The 14,825-nt window shown below is 43.9% G+C and overlaps 1 protein-coding gene across 1 annotated transcript in view; it reads right to left on the reverse strand.

The window, feature by feature from the left end:
* Positions 1-14,825, reverse strand: part of STAB2 (stabilin 2) — a 152,346-nt gene that overhangs the window by 126,469 nt on the left and 11,052 nt on the right. Inside the window, exons 4-5 of the mRNA XM_024732138.1 lie at positions 3,414-3,499; positions 2,499-2,568 (exon numbers count right to left, since the gene is read on the reverse strand). Of these exons, the coding sequence (XP_024587906.1) occupies positions 2,499-2,568; positions 3,414-3,499 (156 nt within the window). The remainder of the gene's footprint in view (positions 1-2,498; positions 2,569-3,413; positions 3,500-14,825) is intronic.

Below are 14,825 nucleotides of genomic sequence, written 5' to 3' on the forward strand. Positions count from 1 at the left end.
CCTTTCGCTTGCCCTTTGTCCATGGCACAAACAAGTGTAAAGGGAAGCCACTTTTTAGAGATGTTTGGAATCTCCATGCACATCTGTGCTCACTGGCAACCAACACCAGTTTCTTGGAGGCAACATGAGCTCATCTTTCTAAATTTTCATCCACAAACAATTACTTGGCTTTCTTGGTGAGTAAGCAGCGTTGGTTGCTGTCTTTCTTCCTATTTCAATATTTATTTAAAATATGTGATTTAAATTCTATTATGGTAGGGAAGGGTCAATTTGAAAGACATGTTCTTTATAAACGATTGATTATACTTAATAGTTTACTGTCCTTTAATATAATGTAATGTTAAAAAAAACCACTCAGAATGCTAACATCTGTTTTAAATTTGCTTTTGCTAACACTCTTATGAAATAATCTTTTATAAAACGGTGGATGAAGAAAAAACTAAGATTGGGGGACACTAGGGAATAGTAGGTATTAATAATAATAATTGCTATCATTTGTTGTGCAGTGATTATCTCATGAGTTCCTCGTAATAATTCTAAAGGAGGCAATATTATTTCTATTTTTACAGATGAAGATGTACAGAGTATGCTTAGTAAACTTCAGGTCCCCACAATTTACAGCAGCCCTGGGGCTGAAACCCAGTCTGAGTCTAAAGCTGGAGCTCTCATCACCTCTACACGACGCCTCCCAATAACATGTTTCTCGGTCAGGACAAGAGGGCTGGAGCAAGTTGTATCATTCATTCACTCCCTCATTTGTTCATTCATCCAGCCAAGAGTGTAGTGTGTGTCTACCACGCAGGCAGCACTGTGGAAGGTACTGGAGATAAAGAGGTATGACAGCACCCGCTTTCAAGGATCCCATGGATTAGAATGAGACCATGTCTTTGCTATTGCAGATGAAACTTATTACAGAGTGAACTAACTTAGGGGGCGCTGGGATGTCTGTGTATTTTTCTTGCCCCAAATATTTGAATCAACGCAGCGTCTACCAAATATGATTTTTCTATAAAAGCCAAACTGAGGTGGTGTTGGACAAAGGCCACTTGACTTATCCTTTTTGGGAGACTATGAATCTGGCAGACACTGTCCCTACTATGCCCACATTCTCTAGGCCTTTCTTGCCAAGCCCATGCATTCAGCTGCCTTCCAGTAGCCTGTGAACACTTCCTAGGAAGCCTGCTCTGCCTGGGTGCCCACTGGGGGTTGGAAGTGCCAGGGAATGGACAACTCCCCTCCAACGACCGCATGTATTAGTGTCCTACTGCTGCTGTAACAAATTACCACAAACCAAGCATCTTAAAACAACACACATCTATTGTCTTACAGCTCCGGAGGTCAGAAATCCAAAGTAATTGCTCTAAAATCAAGGTGTTGGTGGTTGTGTTCCTTTCTTGAGAGGAGCATCCCTTTCCCGGCCTTTCCCAGCTTCTAGAGGCTGCCCACATTGCCTGGCTCGTGAGCCGCTTCCACCTACAAAGCCAGCAAGGGCTGGTGGAGTCCTTCTCACGTCTCGTCACTCTGACACCGCATCTTCTGCCTCTGCCTTCCTCGTCCACATTTAAGGACCTTTGTGATTACGCTGGGTCCACTCAGATTATCCAGGATAGTCTCTTTATGGTAAGGTCAGATGATTAGCAACCATAATCCCATCTGCTACCTTAATTCTCCCTTGCCATGGAAGGCAACATATTCCCAGGTCCATGGGATTAGAATGTGGACATTCTGGGGAGAGGTCATTATTCTGCCCACTACACCATGGCTCCCTCTCCCCTCAGGTAAAGTAACTCCAAGGTGAGTGTTCTACACGGACTCCAGAGTTCCCCAGGGGATTAAGCTCTGGTCATCCACACTGGCCTCTGTCTTGACAACACACCCTTTATTTCCTCTGTGTCACTTTCTCAGTGTTTCCCTGGGTCACCTCTCAAATATGCTACTTGTACTAGAATGCTTGCAGAATGCTTCTGGGTCAACTTCTGCGGAGAACCAGAAATAAGAGAGTGGACAAACCCATGTCAGGAACAAAGCCATAATCTGCAAATTGGGACAAACAGCCTCTGATCACCTCAGGTATTTATCTGTGAACTTCCCAAAGAAGGACAGATTAGATGTGCTGGGACCTGTGGTGGATATAGAGGCCCCTGACGAGAAGCTCAGTGCTGAGACCATGGTCTGGGAAGACCTCATGGAGAAGCTGGGCAGGCAAGGAACTGGTGGATGTTGGATCCTGGAGCCTGGGGAGAGGGAAACTATGCCCCAGAGTTTGCCAGGAAGCATTCCTGGTGAGTAGCTGCCTACAAGCACTGAAAACCACAGACACTGTCTCTCCTTATCAGATTTCTTGTCAACTCTCTGTTTTGCCTGTGTAGACTTGGTTATAGAGAACTGTTCTGTGTTTTTCCCCCAGGGAACTTTATTTCTGGGGTCTTGAGCTATATAAGCCATGTCTGACTTTCAACCTCCACAATTGCATTCGATGACACAAAAGTGAGACATACTTGCTGAACAGCTGGGTCCAAATACGTTGTCATCAGTGCAGGTTTCACAGGCTGTTCCGCCAAATCCTTCCTGCAGGACACCCCAGGGAGAGGATGTTAGACCCAAGCGATCTGTGCTGCCCACAAAGCCCTTGGATTTCTAACTGACTTGTCTGGTCAGCGTTTGTTTCTCAAGTGTTATCTTCCCTCTGTGCCTGTCCTGAAACTCCTTCTTTCTCTTTCTTTCTTCGTTGCTCTTTTTGTGTTATAATTTGTACATCCATCCCTGCATCAGTTATTACTAAGAGTCTGGAGCTCTTCAGAAGAAAGCTGCTTCGTTAGTCCAAAGATACAGAGAGCAAGTACTGATGGCTAAATCGTAATTCCACCCAAGGGGGAAATGAAAAGCTTTCAGTTTTGCATTTCTGAAGACAATTGAGCTCAATCCTTTTCAGAAGGATTTCTTTGTATTTCCATTTGTCTAAGGCTTGAAGCTTGCAAAAGTCCCTTTCGTGGGACAGCAAAGAAATGCCTCAATTGGCAGGCGCAGTGCTCAAGCGTGGGTGCGGAGGACAGCTCCGAAGACGCGTCTGTTAATAACGGTGGTTTTTAACAGAAACAATGCCAAATTTCTGTAGCCCTGCATGGTTTCACAAAGTATCTTCATATACATGATCTCATCTCACTTTTTCAACAAGTCTAATCGCGTAGGTATTATTATTAGACTCATTTTACAGATGGATACACTCAAAGGTCCCCCAGCCTCTAACATGTCATTTTGTTGCCCACTGCATTTTTTTTTTTTTTTTTTTTTTTTTTTTTTTTTACTAATATCGCTACTTCTTAGAGTCTCCACCCAGTGTGTGTTTACAGAGGGACCCCACAGGTAAGGAGAAAGCAGAGTCAGGGAGGAGGAGAACAAGGTTTTGAACTCACTTGGCAGGAGCAGCTTCCGTTTCCTTCCATGCCGTCAGCACATCTGCCCCGGCCACTGCAGGGCGCCCTCGCCCCTCCCGGGCACTCTGGGGAATCAAAGGGCAGATTCATTTGTTTGTGACTGCACAGAAGCATGCCGCAAGGATGCATCAAGCATCTACTACATGCCGGGTAGTGTGCTAGTTGCCAGGGATAAGAAATAATTGAAGACCTTGCCTGCTTTATCTAGGGTTACGTAGGGGAGGCAAGTGAATCAGAGTAGTTAGGTGCTGTACTAGGACGCATCAGACTGGCTACCATTTCTTGAGCATTTGCTGTACCCTTTACAATCATCTAATTAAATCATCCCCTTTACAACCCTCAGGGGTTCCTACTGGTGCTAGTTAGCAGACGAGGAGACTGAAGTTCAGAGAGGTCACATAACTCGCCCAAAGTGTCACACTTCGTAAGTCGCAAAGCCAGGGATTTAGCTCAGCCCTTAGTATGACTCTAAAGCCAGGCCAATTAATCAGTGTGCTAGACAGGGTATTGAGGGAGCCCAGGGAAGGGAGCTACTGATACTGCCTTGGGGAGTCAAGGAGACATCCCTGAGGAGGAGTCATTTAAGCTGGGGTTTTGAAGGCTCAGTAGGAGTTGGCCATGCTTAAAAGAGAAGAGCATTTCAGGAAGAGGGAACAGCAAGTACAAAGTCTTAGAGTTGTAAAAGGGCATGACCTGTTCTGGGAATGATATAAAGTTTGGCAGGGTTGGAACTTGGGAGTTGGGGGGAGGGTATGGGGAAATGGTAGTCGATGAGGAATAATAGATTGGCTGGGGCCAATTAATGAAGTACTTTGTGTGGCAAGCAAAGGAATTTAGTTTTCACTCAGAAGCTAATTCCAAACAAGCATCAGTTTGCACGTTTGGGCTGTGCTAGACCTGAATCAGAGTGTTTATAGACATTTATTAGAGGATTTCACAGTCATTCACTAAACATTCAGGGACCTACCATGTGCCAGGCATTATATTACACATTGGGGTGGAGGGACATTTAGCTAGAAAGTCAGATATTAAATGTCCAAAATTAAATATAAGATTTAAAGTAATGGTAACAGACAGAAGTTTAAGGTACTGCTGTGATGAAGATGAAAAAAAGGTTGGGTTTTTTTTCTTTCTTTCTACACTTGCTGTTGTTCTACACTTTGAGTGCTGAGTTGACATGGGTTTAATGCTGGTTTGGTTGAGTTCTGATTATTAAAATGAGGGATGTGGACTAGCAAACACCAAGCAGAAATCGTGCAATGCTCATGAACTCTGTGTGAACGAGGCAGGATCAAATGTTATCCCAAATTAAAGTTAGCAAGGCAAATGCTTTCCAAAAGAATAGCTAATGATAATGGAGTTCTAGATAATAATAAAGGATTCAAAGCAATACCCTGAAGTTAAGTCCCATTTTTAGCCCCATTTTCTAGATGAGGCAACTAAGGCACAGAGTAGCAGAGTGACTCGGCCAAAGTCAGCCAGCTGGTGAGCTTAATGAGAGACTCACTTACCAGAAGAACCCAACCTTCCTGCCCTCCCTCCCCTCCTACCACCACGGACAAAGACCTTTGTCCAAAGCTCTCCTGTGCCATGAACTTACTGTCACATATCTCCCGAGAAATGCAGAATCTGAGTCAACCACAGGGCTAGATCACACAGTTTGAGCCTGTGGTCCTTCTTTCCACAACGGTGGCAGAGCCAGGCTTCCAACCCTGGTAGATGCTCCAGAGTCAACTACATTGTTCATCGCTGTTCATCCTCACCCAGCACCGCTCCAGACCAGAATCACAGCACAGATGCAGACACGGTTATGAAGTGAGTAAAGGAGAAGACACGCTGAGGTGTAGCTACCGTTTATAAATCACTTAGAAAACCAGTACGTTGGTTTGGGCTGTTCTCACCAGCTATAGGGCAGTGGCTACACAAGATGAAATGCTGTCAGGAAAAAACCCAGATTTTTCAATCAGAGTGTTCTGGGTTTGAATCCCAGCACAACTCTTTGCTAGCTGTACCTCTTTGGGAAAGTCGATGCCTGGCTCTGAGATTTGGTTCAAGCATCTTCCTGGCAGGTTGTGATAGGGACTGGAAATATTAGGCGCCCAAGAAATGGTGGTAGTTAGTACTTAGAGTGGATACTCTCCATCCTCTCCAGTTTCTGTTCTTTCAGGCTGGCCTTGTAGCAGATAAGAACACTCAGGAAATAAATGATTGGGCACCTGTTTGAATCAGGACCATGGAAGGTCCTGGGTATAGAGGGTGAGCACACAAACCTGGTCCCTGTTTCCACGGTCCTGCCAGTCCAGTGTGGAAAGAGTCACGGATTAACAGACAATCAGATAAATACTGGTTTGCAAACCAGGAGAGAGGTTGTCCAGGGAAGAGACCTAGAGCTCTGATCACTCTACTGGAGGGCACCAACACTGACCTCAAACCACTAATCCTGCATGGCCCAGGTCCCTGAGATTTGGGCTCAACAGAGGGCAACAGCTGGATCACTAAGGAAGGGCCTGGTTAAAGAGTGTGGTCTTTAGCTTTAAAAAGGCATCAGTAGGGAGGGTGGGAGAGAGGGAGATGCAAGAGGGAGGAGATATGGGGACATATGTATATGTATAACTGATTCACTTTGTTATAAAGCAGAAACTAACACACCATTGTAAAGCAATTATACTTCAATAAAGATGTTTTAAAAAAAAAAAGGTGTCAGGAGGCGAGGATGAAGAGGGCCTAATCAAGCAGGTGCCAGGTCCACCTTTGAAGCTCATCTGAAAACCAACTGAACCACTTGAATTCATGACACTGAGCAAGGGGTGCTAAGAGAGGGTTTCCATAGACAATGGGCTATCAAACAGTTCTTCTCTCATTGCCTGGTGCTATGGGGCCCTTCTTGGGATAAGGTGGTACTTTGGGAACCAGGCCCAGCTCTGGGCAGAGCCAGGATAGAGGTGACAGCTCTGCCACTGTTGCTCTCTCTTGACCCCCGTGCCTCTCCCTAGGGCTAGGTGTTCAAGGTGCTCTCTGGATGACCCCCAGCTTGCCTTCAGGGCTGGCTCAGAAGAGCCCAGGGCCTCCGCCACCCCGAGACACAGGCATCAGTGCCACCTTGCAGAAATGCTCTCCCAGGCCTTTTCACTTTTGTAGGCAATGACGCCTGAACCCCAGGCTCCCCCCAACACATTCCATCCAATAGTCTCCTCCAGGCCTTGAGCCAACTCCCCTCCCTTCCCTTCTGTCCAGCCCAAGCAGACCACCATGTGCTGTGCCCCAGTGCCCTCCCCTCCACACTCTGCCTGTGCCTGTCCGCCCTCAAAGTGGTTCTCCCTGACCCCGTCTCTGAGGCAGATTCAACTTTTCCATCCTCTGGGTGTCCCTTCTACTCGGCTCATCCCTTGTTACCACATGCAGAGCAGAAAATGGGGGCAGAGTCATCCACTGTGGATATAACTAGATTCTAGGCTACAGGCTGATTGTAGAGGAATTGGGGAGTTTCCCCTCATCCCAGCCCCCAAGAGTGTGACATTGTATCCAGGAAGCCTGGGCCTCCTTTTTTCCTTAGGGGATGGTTAGCAATCCTTTCTTTTTAAAAATGTAGGCAAGTGTTCCTCTAAGTGTGATTGTGATGGAGTGGTTACAAAGGCAGATTCCGAAGACCCTCCTCTCTCCAGGAACAGTAGCTGTGAAAGTACACCTCTCAGGGCATAATTTCCCTGAAATCCACCACCCTCTTCATGAAGCCACACTTTCCACTTCCAGCCAGTGACTGAGCACAGCAGGGATACCAGGGCAGGCCAGTTCTCACAAGACAGAGGACCCCTTCTGTTGAGTGACTGTGGCTGATGGAGGACTCCCCACCAGCTTTACCAAATTTTCTTAGAACTACATGTAGTCTAAGACTTTTCCATCCAGCCTTTCTTGGTTCTCTCTCTTACAAGGGTTAGCGCTCCATCCTTGACTGATGGCTCTCCCCACTTCTCCTGGCTTCTTTCTCATCTTCCCTTGCAGGCACTTCTTTTAATTAATCTCATGCATCTCTAGCCCTACCTCAGCAGGTGCTTTTAGAGGATGTAGGCTAATACACCAGGGCATAGAGAGGATTTGTGCAAATTGGAAAAAGCCTTCCCTACCCCAACTGCCCTTGTAGATATATCCCCATAGACACTAGACTTGGCAAGCAGATGAAACTAAAATCAAGACGTGGCTCTACCTGAGGGTAGACCAGGCCCACACCAGAGTGCGTGGCTTGGTGAGCCAAGCGTGGGCTGGATTTCAGTCTAGACTCACCCTGTTGGCCAATAATAACCTGTTGCAACTTGATACAAAGTCTGGCACTTCACACCGACTGAATGAGGATCTCTGGGTGTAAGACCCAGGAATATGCATTTTAACAGGCTTGACAGTAATTCTACTGCCCAGTGTTGTTTGAGAACTGCCAGGTACGCTGTAGGAATTAATGTGAATGGTCCCCGCCAGGGAGGCTGTGAAGGTGCTGCCTAGGCTGCTGGGAGGTGATGAGCTGATGGGCCTTTGCATGGGGATGGTTGTGTGGTGCCTGGGCTGGGCACCAGGCAGGGCCCTTGGTGCTTCAGCAAGGTTCTGCTGTGAATGAGCTTCGTGAGGAGGGAGTGCCTGGACACTTAAGTGGACCAGGACTTACTTCAGAGGAAAGCACACCACCGTGAGCAGCTGGTGGAAGGCCAGCGTCCTGCCCTCATGGAGCTTACCTTCTAGGTTTCAATGAACACCGGGGACACGAGATCAAAAAGATATACTCTGTGACTTCAGGAAGATTACAGTCTAATTCCTTCATTTAGAAATTATTTTTCATCAGGAAATAGCAGGAATGAGGGAGGGGACATCACTACAAATCTTAGAGACATGAAAAGGATAATAAGCGGATATTACAAACAACTTTATGCCAATAAACTTGATGAAGTAGATGAGGTGAATAAATTTATTGTTCCAAACTACCAAAGATCATTCAAGAGAAAACTGATAATCTGAATATCCTTATATTTACTTACGAAATTGAATTTGAAGTTAAAATCCTCCCCACAAAGAAAACTTCGTGCCAGATGGCTTCACTGGTGAATACTACCTCACACTTAAGAAGTTATATCAATTATATAAAAACTAGGAAACTGAAGAAGAGAGAACACTTCCCAGCTTCTTCTATATGGAGAGCATTTTTACTCTGATTCTAAAACCTGACAAATACATTACAAGAAAAGAAAACTACAGACCAACATCCCTAAGGAGCACAGATATAAAATTCTTCAAAAATCTAAAACAACAAAAATCAAAAAATTCTAAAACAAAATTTTGCCCACTGAATCCAACGATATACAAAACAGATAATACATCATGGTCAGTGCAAAAAGGTAAGAAAAAAGACTCAAAATGGATACAGATTGGAAAGGAAGAAATAAAAACTGTCTTGATTCTCAGACAACATGATTTTCTACACAGAAAATTCAAAAGAATCTCCAAAAATTCATTAGAACTAATACGTGAATTTATAAGTTCTCAGGATACAAGGTCAGCATACAAAAATCAATTATATTTCTATAAACTAACAGGGAACAGCTGGTGACTGGAATAAAAATATATAATTAAACGTAATACCAAAGCCATGAAGAGCTTAGGTGGGAATATTACAATTGTGCAAAACCTGTAAGCTGAAATCTAGCAAACACTGACAAAAAATAAAAGAAGTCTTAAGTGAATGGGGATATACTGTGGTTATAGATTAAAAGAGTCAATATTTTATGTTGTCCCTAAATTGGTCTATAGATTCACTGTAATTCCAGTTAAAATCCTAGCAGAATTTTGTGGATAGAAATTGATAAACTGATACTAAACTTTATATGGAAAAGTAAAAGAACTAGAGTAACCAAGATAATTTTGAAAATGACCAGGCTGGAAGACTTATACTACTTAATTTCAAGACTTACTGTAAAGCTATAGTAATCAAGACAGTGTGGTAAGGTGAAGGGATAGACATATAGATCAATGGAACAGAATAGAGAGTCCAGAAAGAGACCCACGCATTGATGGTCAATTGATTGTCTACAATGGTCCAAAGGCAATTCAATGGAGAGAGCATAGATTTTTCAAGAAACGATGCTGGAATTACTGGATATCCATACGTAAAGAAATGAACCTTGATTCAGACCATGAGTCACATATTACAGTTAACTTAAAATGGATGGTAGACCTAAACGTAATGCCTAAAACTGTAAAGCTTCTAGAAGAAAATATAGAAGAAAGGCTTTGTGACATTAGATTAGGCAAAGATTTCTAGATGTGATACAAAAAGCAACGTCTAGAAAAGAAAATGGAAATATTTGAGCTCACTAAAATTAAGAATGTTTGCTCTTCAAAAGGCACTCTTTAGAGAGTGAAAAGACAAGCCACAGACATTGAGAAAATATTTACAAATCACATATCAAATAAAGGACTTGAATCTCAAATACTTAAAGAACTCTCAAAGCTCAGTTGTAAGAAAACAACCTGAATGATGTATGAATAGCAAATAAGCACATGAGCCATGCAAATTAAAACGAACTGCAGTAAAATGCTACCATACACCTATCAGAATGGCTGAAATTAAAAAAAAATCTGATTATACCAAGTACTACCAAGGATACCGAACAACTGGAACTTTCATATGTTGTTGGTAGGAATGAAAAAATGATGCACACACTTTGGAAAACGCCTTGGCAGTTCTTATAAAGTTAAAGTACATTCACTATACAATCCAAGACTCCCACTTCTAAGTATTTACTCAAGTGAAATGAAAACGTATGTTCACATTAAAACCTGTACATGAATGTCCATAGCAGCTTTATTCTTGCACCAAATTGGAAACCCAAATGTCTTTCAGCTGGTGAATAGATAAACTGGGTAGAACCACATAATGGTGGACCATGAAACATTGTAAAGGAATGATCTGCTGATACATGTAACAACATGGAGAATCTCAGATGAATTATGCTATGGGAGAGAAGCCAGATTCACAAAGGTCCGTACTGTAGGAGTCTGATTATAGGACACAAAGGCATAATGATAGGCACAGGCACAGAAAACAGATCAGTATTTGCCAGGGCTTGGGGGTTGGGGGAGGACTTGACCACAAAGGGAATTTTGGGGGATGACCTAACTATTCTCTATCTTAATTGTGGTGCTTGTTACACAACTGTTTAGGGTTGTCAAAGCTCATATAACTGTCCACCAAAAAGCGTGAATTTTATTGTATGTAAATTATGACTTAAGAATAAATGAAAAAAATCTATTAGCAGATTATGTGCTTCAATGATAGATTTGGAAAAGGTGGTCAATGTCCCTATAAATAATTAAACTTTACTTCTATGTAGACCTCAGGGGTGTCCATTTCCGTAGTTTATACTCACTGGAAAGGAAAACACACTAGGACACTAGAATCAGAAACGGCTGTTTTTAAACACGTGGTAAGTTATACAATTTCCTACCTTCAATCTCTAAATCTTTTCATTTGAATACTTTAGTGTGGTTGTAAGAAAATCAATGTACTGGAAGTATTTCTTCAGGTCCAAATAACCATTTAGCAAACCACTGGGCCAGATGTTGGTCTTAGAAAGACCAGTATGACTTGTTTTTCCTTTCTGTCCTGTCCTTGTTATTACTATTATTGTTAGCAATCTAGACCCTGGGTGGAATGCCAAGAACATTACACATATTATCTCAGTATATTTAATCTCCACAACTGTGAATCTTCACCCTGGGAAGTGGTTATTTTCACCATTTTACGTATGAGGACACTGTGGCATAGATAGGTCACACAGGGCCATTGGGCTCAGAGATAACGATTCCCATTCAGCCCCGTCTGACTTTTAAAGGCTTGTAATTGTGCTTCTCTGTATGGATAATTATTTCATATAATTATAAATATATATAATTATATATAAATTATATATTTGTATATATAATTATTTTAAATGGCTCAAGCGTTTTACAAGCCATTCGTTTAATTAATGAATTCAACATTCATTAAGTGCCTAGAATCATCTTCAAAGCTGGCAACGTCTTCTCTGTTTATTCACAAGAAAGTGAAGGTTTAGCTGGGACAGAAAGGGGCCTGCCTGCCTCTCGCTGTGGGCGGGCAGGGGCTGGTGAGGCGGCCTCTGGGCTTCGGGCTTATTTCTCAAGAGGTGCCCCAATGCCTCCTTCTCTGAAATGAGCAGCCTGCTCCATTCAGGGCCCATCGGGTGTCTGCCGGTTGTGAATTTGCTGTCTCCTGGGGTTTTCCTCAGCCTTAACATCACATATGCTGCAGGGGATGTGAGGCTTTCTCTGCAGCGTGTTCCTCGTTCTGGCCAGGCCTCTCGGCCAGTGGCTTGTGAGTCAGCAGGCTAAAGGGCAAAGTGAATGCTTACTGTTATGGACTGGATATCTATGCCCCCCAAATCCGTATGCTAATGCCCTGACGTCCAGTGTGATGACATTTGGAGGTGAGGCCTTTGGGACATCATTAGGTTTAAACGAAATCGTGAGGGTGGGGACCCCGCGATGGGACTAGAGCTCTTATGAGAGAAAGAGGGAGCAGAGCCCTCTCTCTGCCACTTGAGGACATTGAGAGAAGGCAACTGTCTACAAGCCAGGAAGAGGGTCCGCAACAGGAACTGGACCTGCTGGCACCTTGACCTTGGACTTCCCAGTCCTCAGAACTATGAGAAATACATGTCTGTTGTTATGGTATTCTGTTATAGCAGCTCGAGCGGACTAAGCCCCTACTGTCCCCACGTTCCTGAAGGGGTAGGCCTTTGCTTTGACCTGAGGCATCAGGGTGACCCACGGGGTCCACGGAAAGGCAGACAATGGTGCAAAGAAAATTAATAAACCCAAGGGATCATAAGCTACATTAAAAAATGAGATGCACAGAAATGTCCTTACTGAACTGAGCAGGGAGATAGTTATCAGCTCAATAATAGATGGAGAGGATTTGTTGAGCACTTACTATTTCTAAGCAGTTTGCATAAATGGTCTCCTTCTGACAACAACTGTACGGGAAGCTACCATTCTCGTCCTCCTCCCCAGGTTATAGATAAGGAAACTGAGGCTCAGAGAGGAGAGGAACTTTCCCAAGATCACAGGGTTGGTAACTGTTGGAACTACCATTGTGATCAGGCCTGACTCAAGATCCTGAGTCCTTAACACTAAGCCAGGCTACATAAGATCAGTACCTTAGAATAAAAAACCAATCCAAGACACACCTCCTGAAGTCCAGAGGCCAGCCAGTGATCTGAGAACCACAAAAGACAGAAACGGTAAGTAGCATATTCTGAATGCCTACCATCTGCCAGGCGCATCCTAGGTTCTTTCCGTGTACGAGTTCACGCAATCCTCAGCACCGCCTTTGGAGGTAGTGCTATCAGCATCACCACCTCCATTTGACACGTGAGAAAACCGAGACTGAAAGATTGGTTTACCAGATAAAATATAAGATGCCAGTGAAATTTCAATTGCAGATAAACCATGAATAAATGTTTAGAATAAGCATGTCCCCAGTACTGTAGGCATATCTGTTGCTTATCTGCAATTGATTTAACTGGGTATCCTTCAGTGTTATTTGCTAAATCTGGCAACTGGGCAGGGAGGGGAAGTAGCTTGCAAGGTCCCAGAAGGAGAATGTGGTGAAGCTGAGAATGGAAGCCGGGCAATCTAACTTCAGGGTCTACAATCTTACTGGAAAACCACACTGCCCCTCAGGGCTAGCCTGGAACTAGGGGGAACTCGGGTGTCACGGAATCAACTCCATGCAGTGACAGGCACCCAGCTAATGGAAGCAAGTTTGCCAGGAGCAGGCTCGTGGGGGGAGGGCTGCCTTCCCAGCAGTTGACTTGGCCACACACCCAGGTGTCTGGGTAAGGAGACAGGGACAGGTTGGAGCTGGGGCTCTGCAGTGAGACGGCCCTTGTTTCCTACCCTGCTCTGCACTTATTAGCTGGCTCTCGTTGGGTGAGCTGCAAACCCCCTCAAAGTCCCAGAGTCCTCACCTAGACTCTCAAGTGTGACTGTTTCTCCTCATCTGCTTTTGTGTCCCTCTCCCTCATCAGTCTGTGAGCTCCTTGGGGTTACGGACTGGGTTGTCATATAGGTGATTATGTGCGGCAAGCAGTATGGGCTCAAGAAATGCTCGATCTTTATGAGTTGGCCAAGCCTGGAAGGAACTTTGGAAAAAAGATAGCAGGAATGTGAGAGTATGGAGAGTCCTTCATGTGTTGTCCTAAACTGAATGCTTTAACAATTTATGAAAACAACTTGTTCGGTTTTAAAATAAAAAGTTTAAAGTAAAAGTGTACATTTCTTTCCTGCTTCTCAAATCATTTTCTATCACCTCAGGTCCCCATCAGGCAAAAAAAGATGGTAAAAACTGACATTCTCAGCAACCACACTTGAAAGAGCTCTTCCAGAATCTGTTCTAAGGGCACGTTTCTAAGGCCTGGTGGAGGGCTCAAGCGGCTGATAAGGCTGTTTTCAATAATTATCACATTTCCCTTTGGTCACTGCTACTCTGGGGGTCTCTTGCATCGTGACTTTGCTCACGCAGGAGGCTTACCCCTGACGAGCTGTCAGCAAATCATCAGCTGTTCTGTTCCTTTAAAGGCAGATAATGAACTTCCTGGCCAGGAAGAGGCCAGGGACCTCCCTGTAACTTTATCTCCCAGGAACTCCCGAAGTGGCTACTAGTGTCATCACCTTTGTTTCAAAGCCTGGTGCACAGTGCTAGGCAGAGGCTATGTCCTGGTTTTTTAAAAATGGTAAATATTCCACTGATAGCTCTGGTTGGAATTGTCTGCCTGGGAAACTGTCGTGAAAATAGGTTCCTCACATGAACTCAGCATTATTTACGCCTCACAGAGTGGTTTCAAACCCATGGAGTCCATTTTCTGCAACCCAGGCAGTGAACGGCAGGGAACATACAAGAGGAAAGAAAAGGAGGTCTGGAAATGCAAATAACATGATGCAAAAAAATAAATGTGCATAATTTGATGACACTGACCTCACAAAGCATCAAGACCATTTTCCTCTGAAATAATCAGACTGCTTTGGCCACAATCAAGTTTCTGTGTAACCCTCTGCCCACATTCTTTTTCCATTACTCCGAGTTTTTGCACAGATCTGTTACTGTTCACCATGGGATAATAAAGAACTGGGATGTTCAAATTTTAAAAAAGTATTTCCTCTGAAACAGAATATTGGTTGTTCAAATGGGATTTAAGTTTCAAAGTTAAAAATATGTTTCTGTGCTAATAACACACATGAGACTCCCATATGCAGATCTGACAAAGCTGTAGAAGTTTTAATGAGGGAAAAGCAAGTTAAACCTGAGTAGAAACACCTTCCTTACATCAGGAT

The sequence above is a fragment of the Neophocaena asiaeorientalis genome, unplaced genomic scaffold (genome assembly GCF_003031525.2).
Source record: "Neophocaena asiaeorientalis asiaeorientalis breed wild unplaced genomic scaffold, Neophocaena_asiaeorientalis_V1.1 scaffold418, whole genome shotgun sequence".
NCBI classification, from domain to species: Eukaryota; Metazoa; Chordata; class Mammalia; order Artiodactyla; family Phocoenidae; genus Neophocaena; species Neophocaena asiaeorientalis.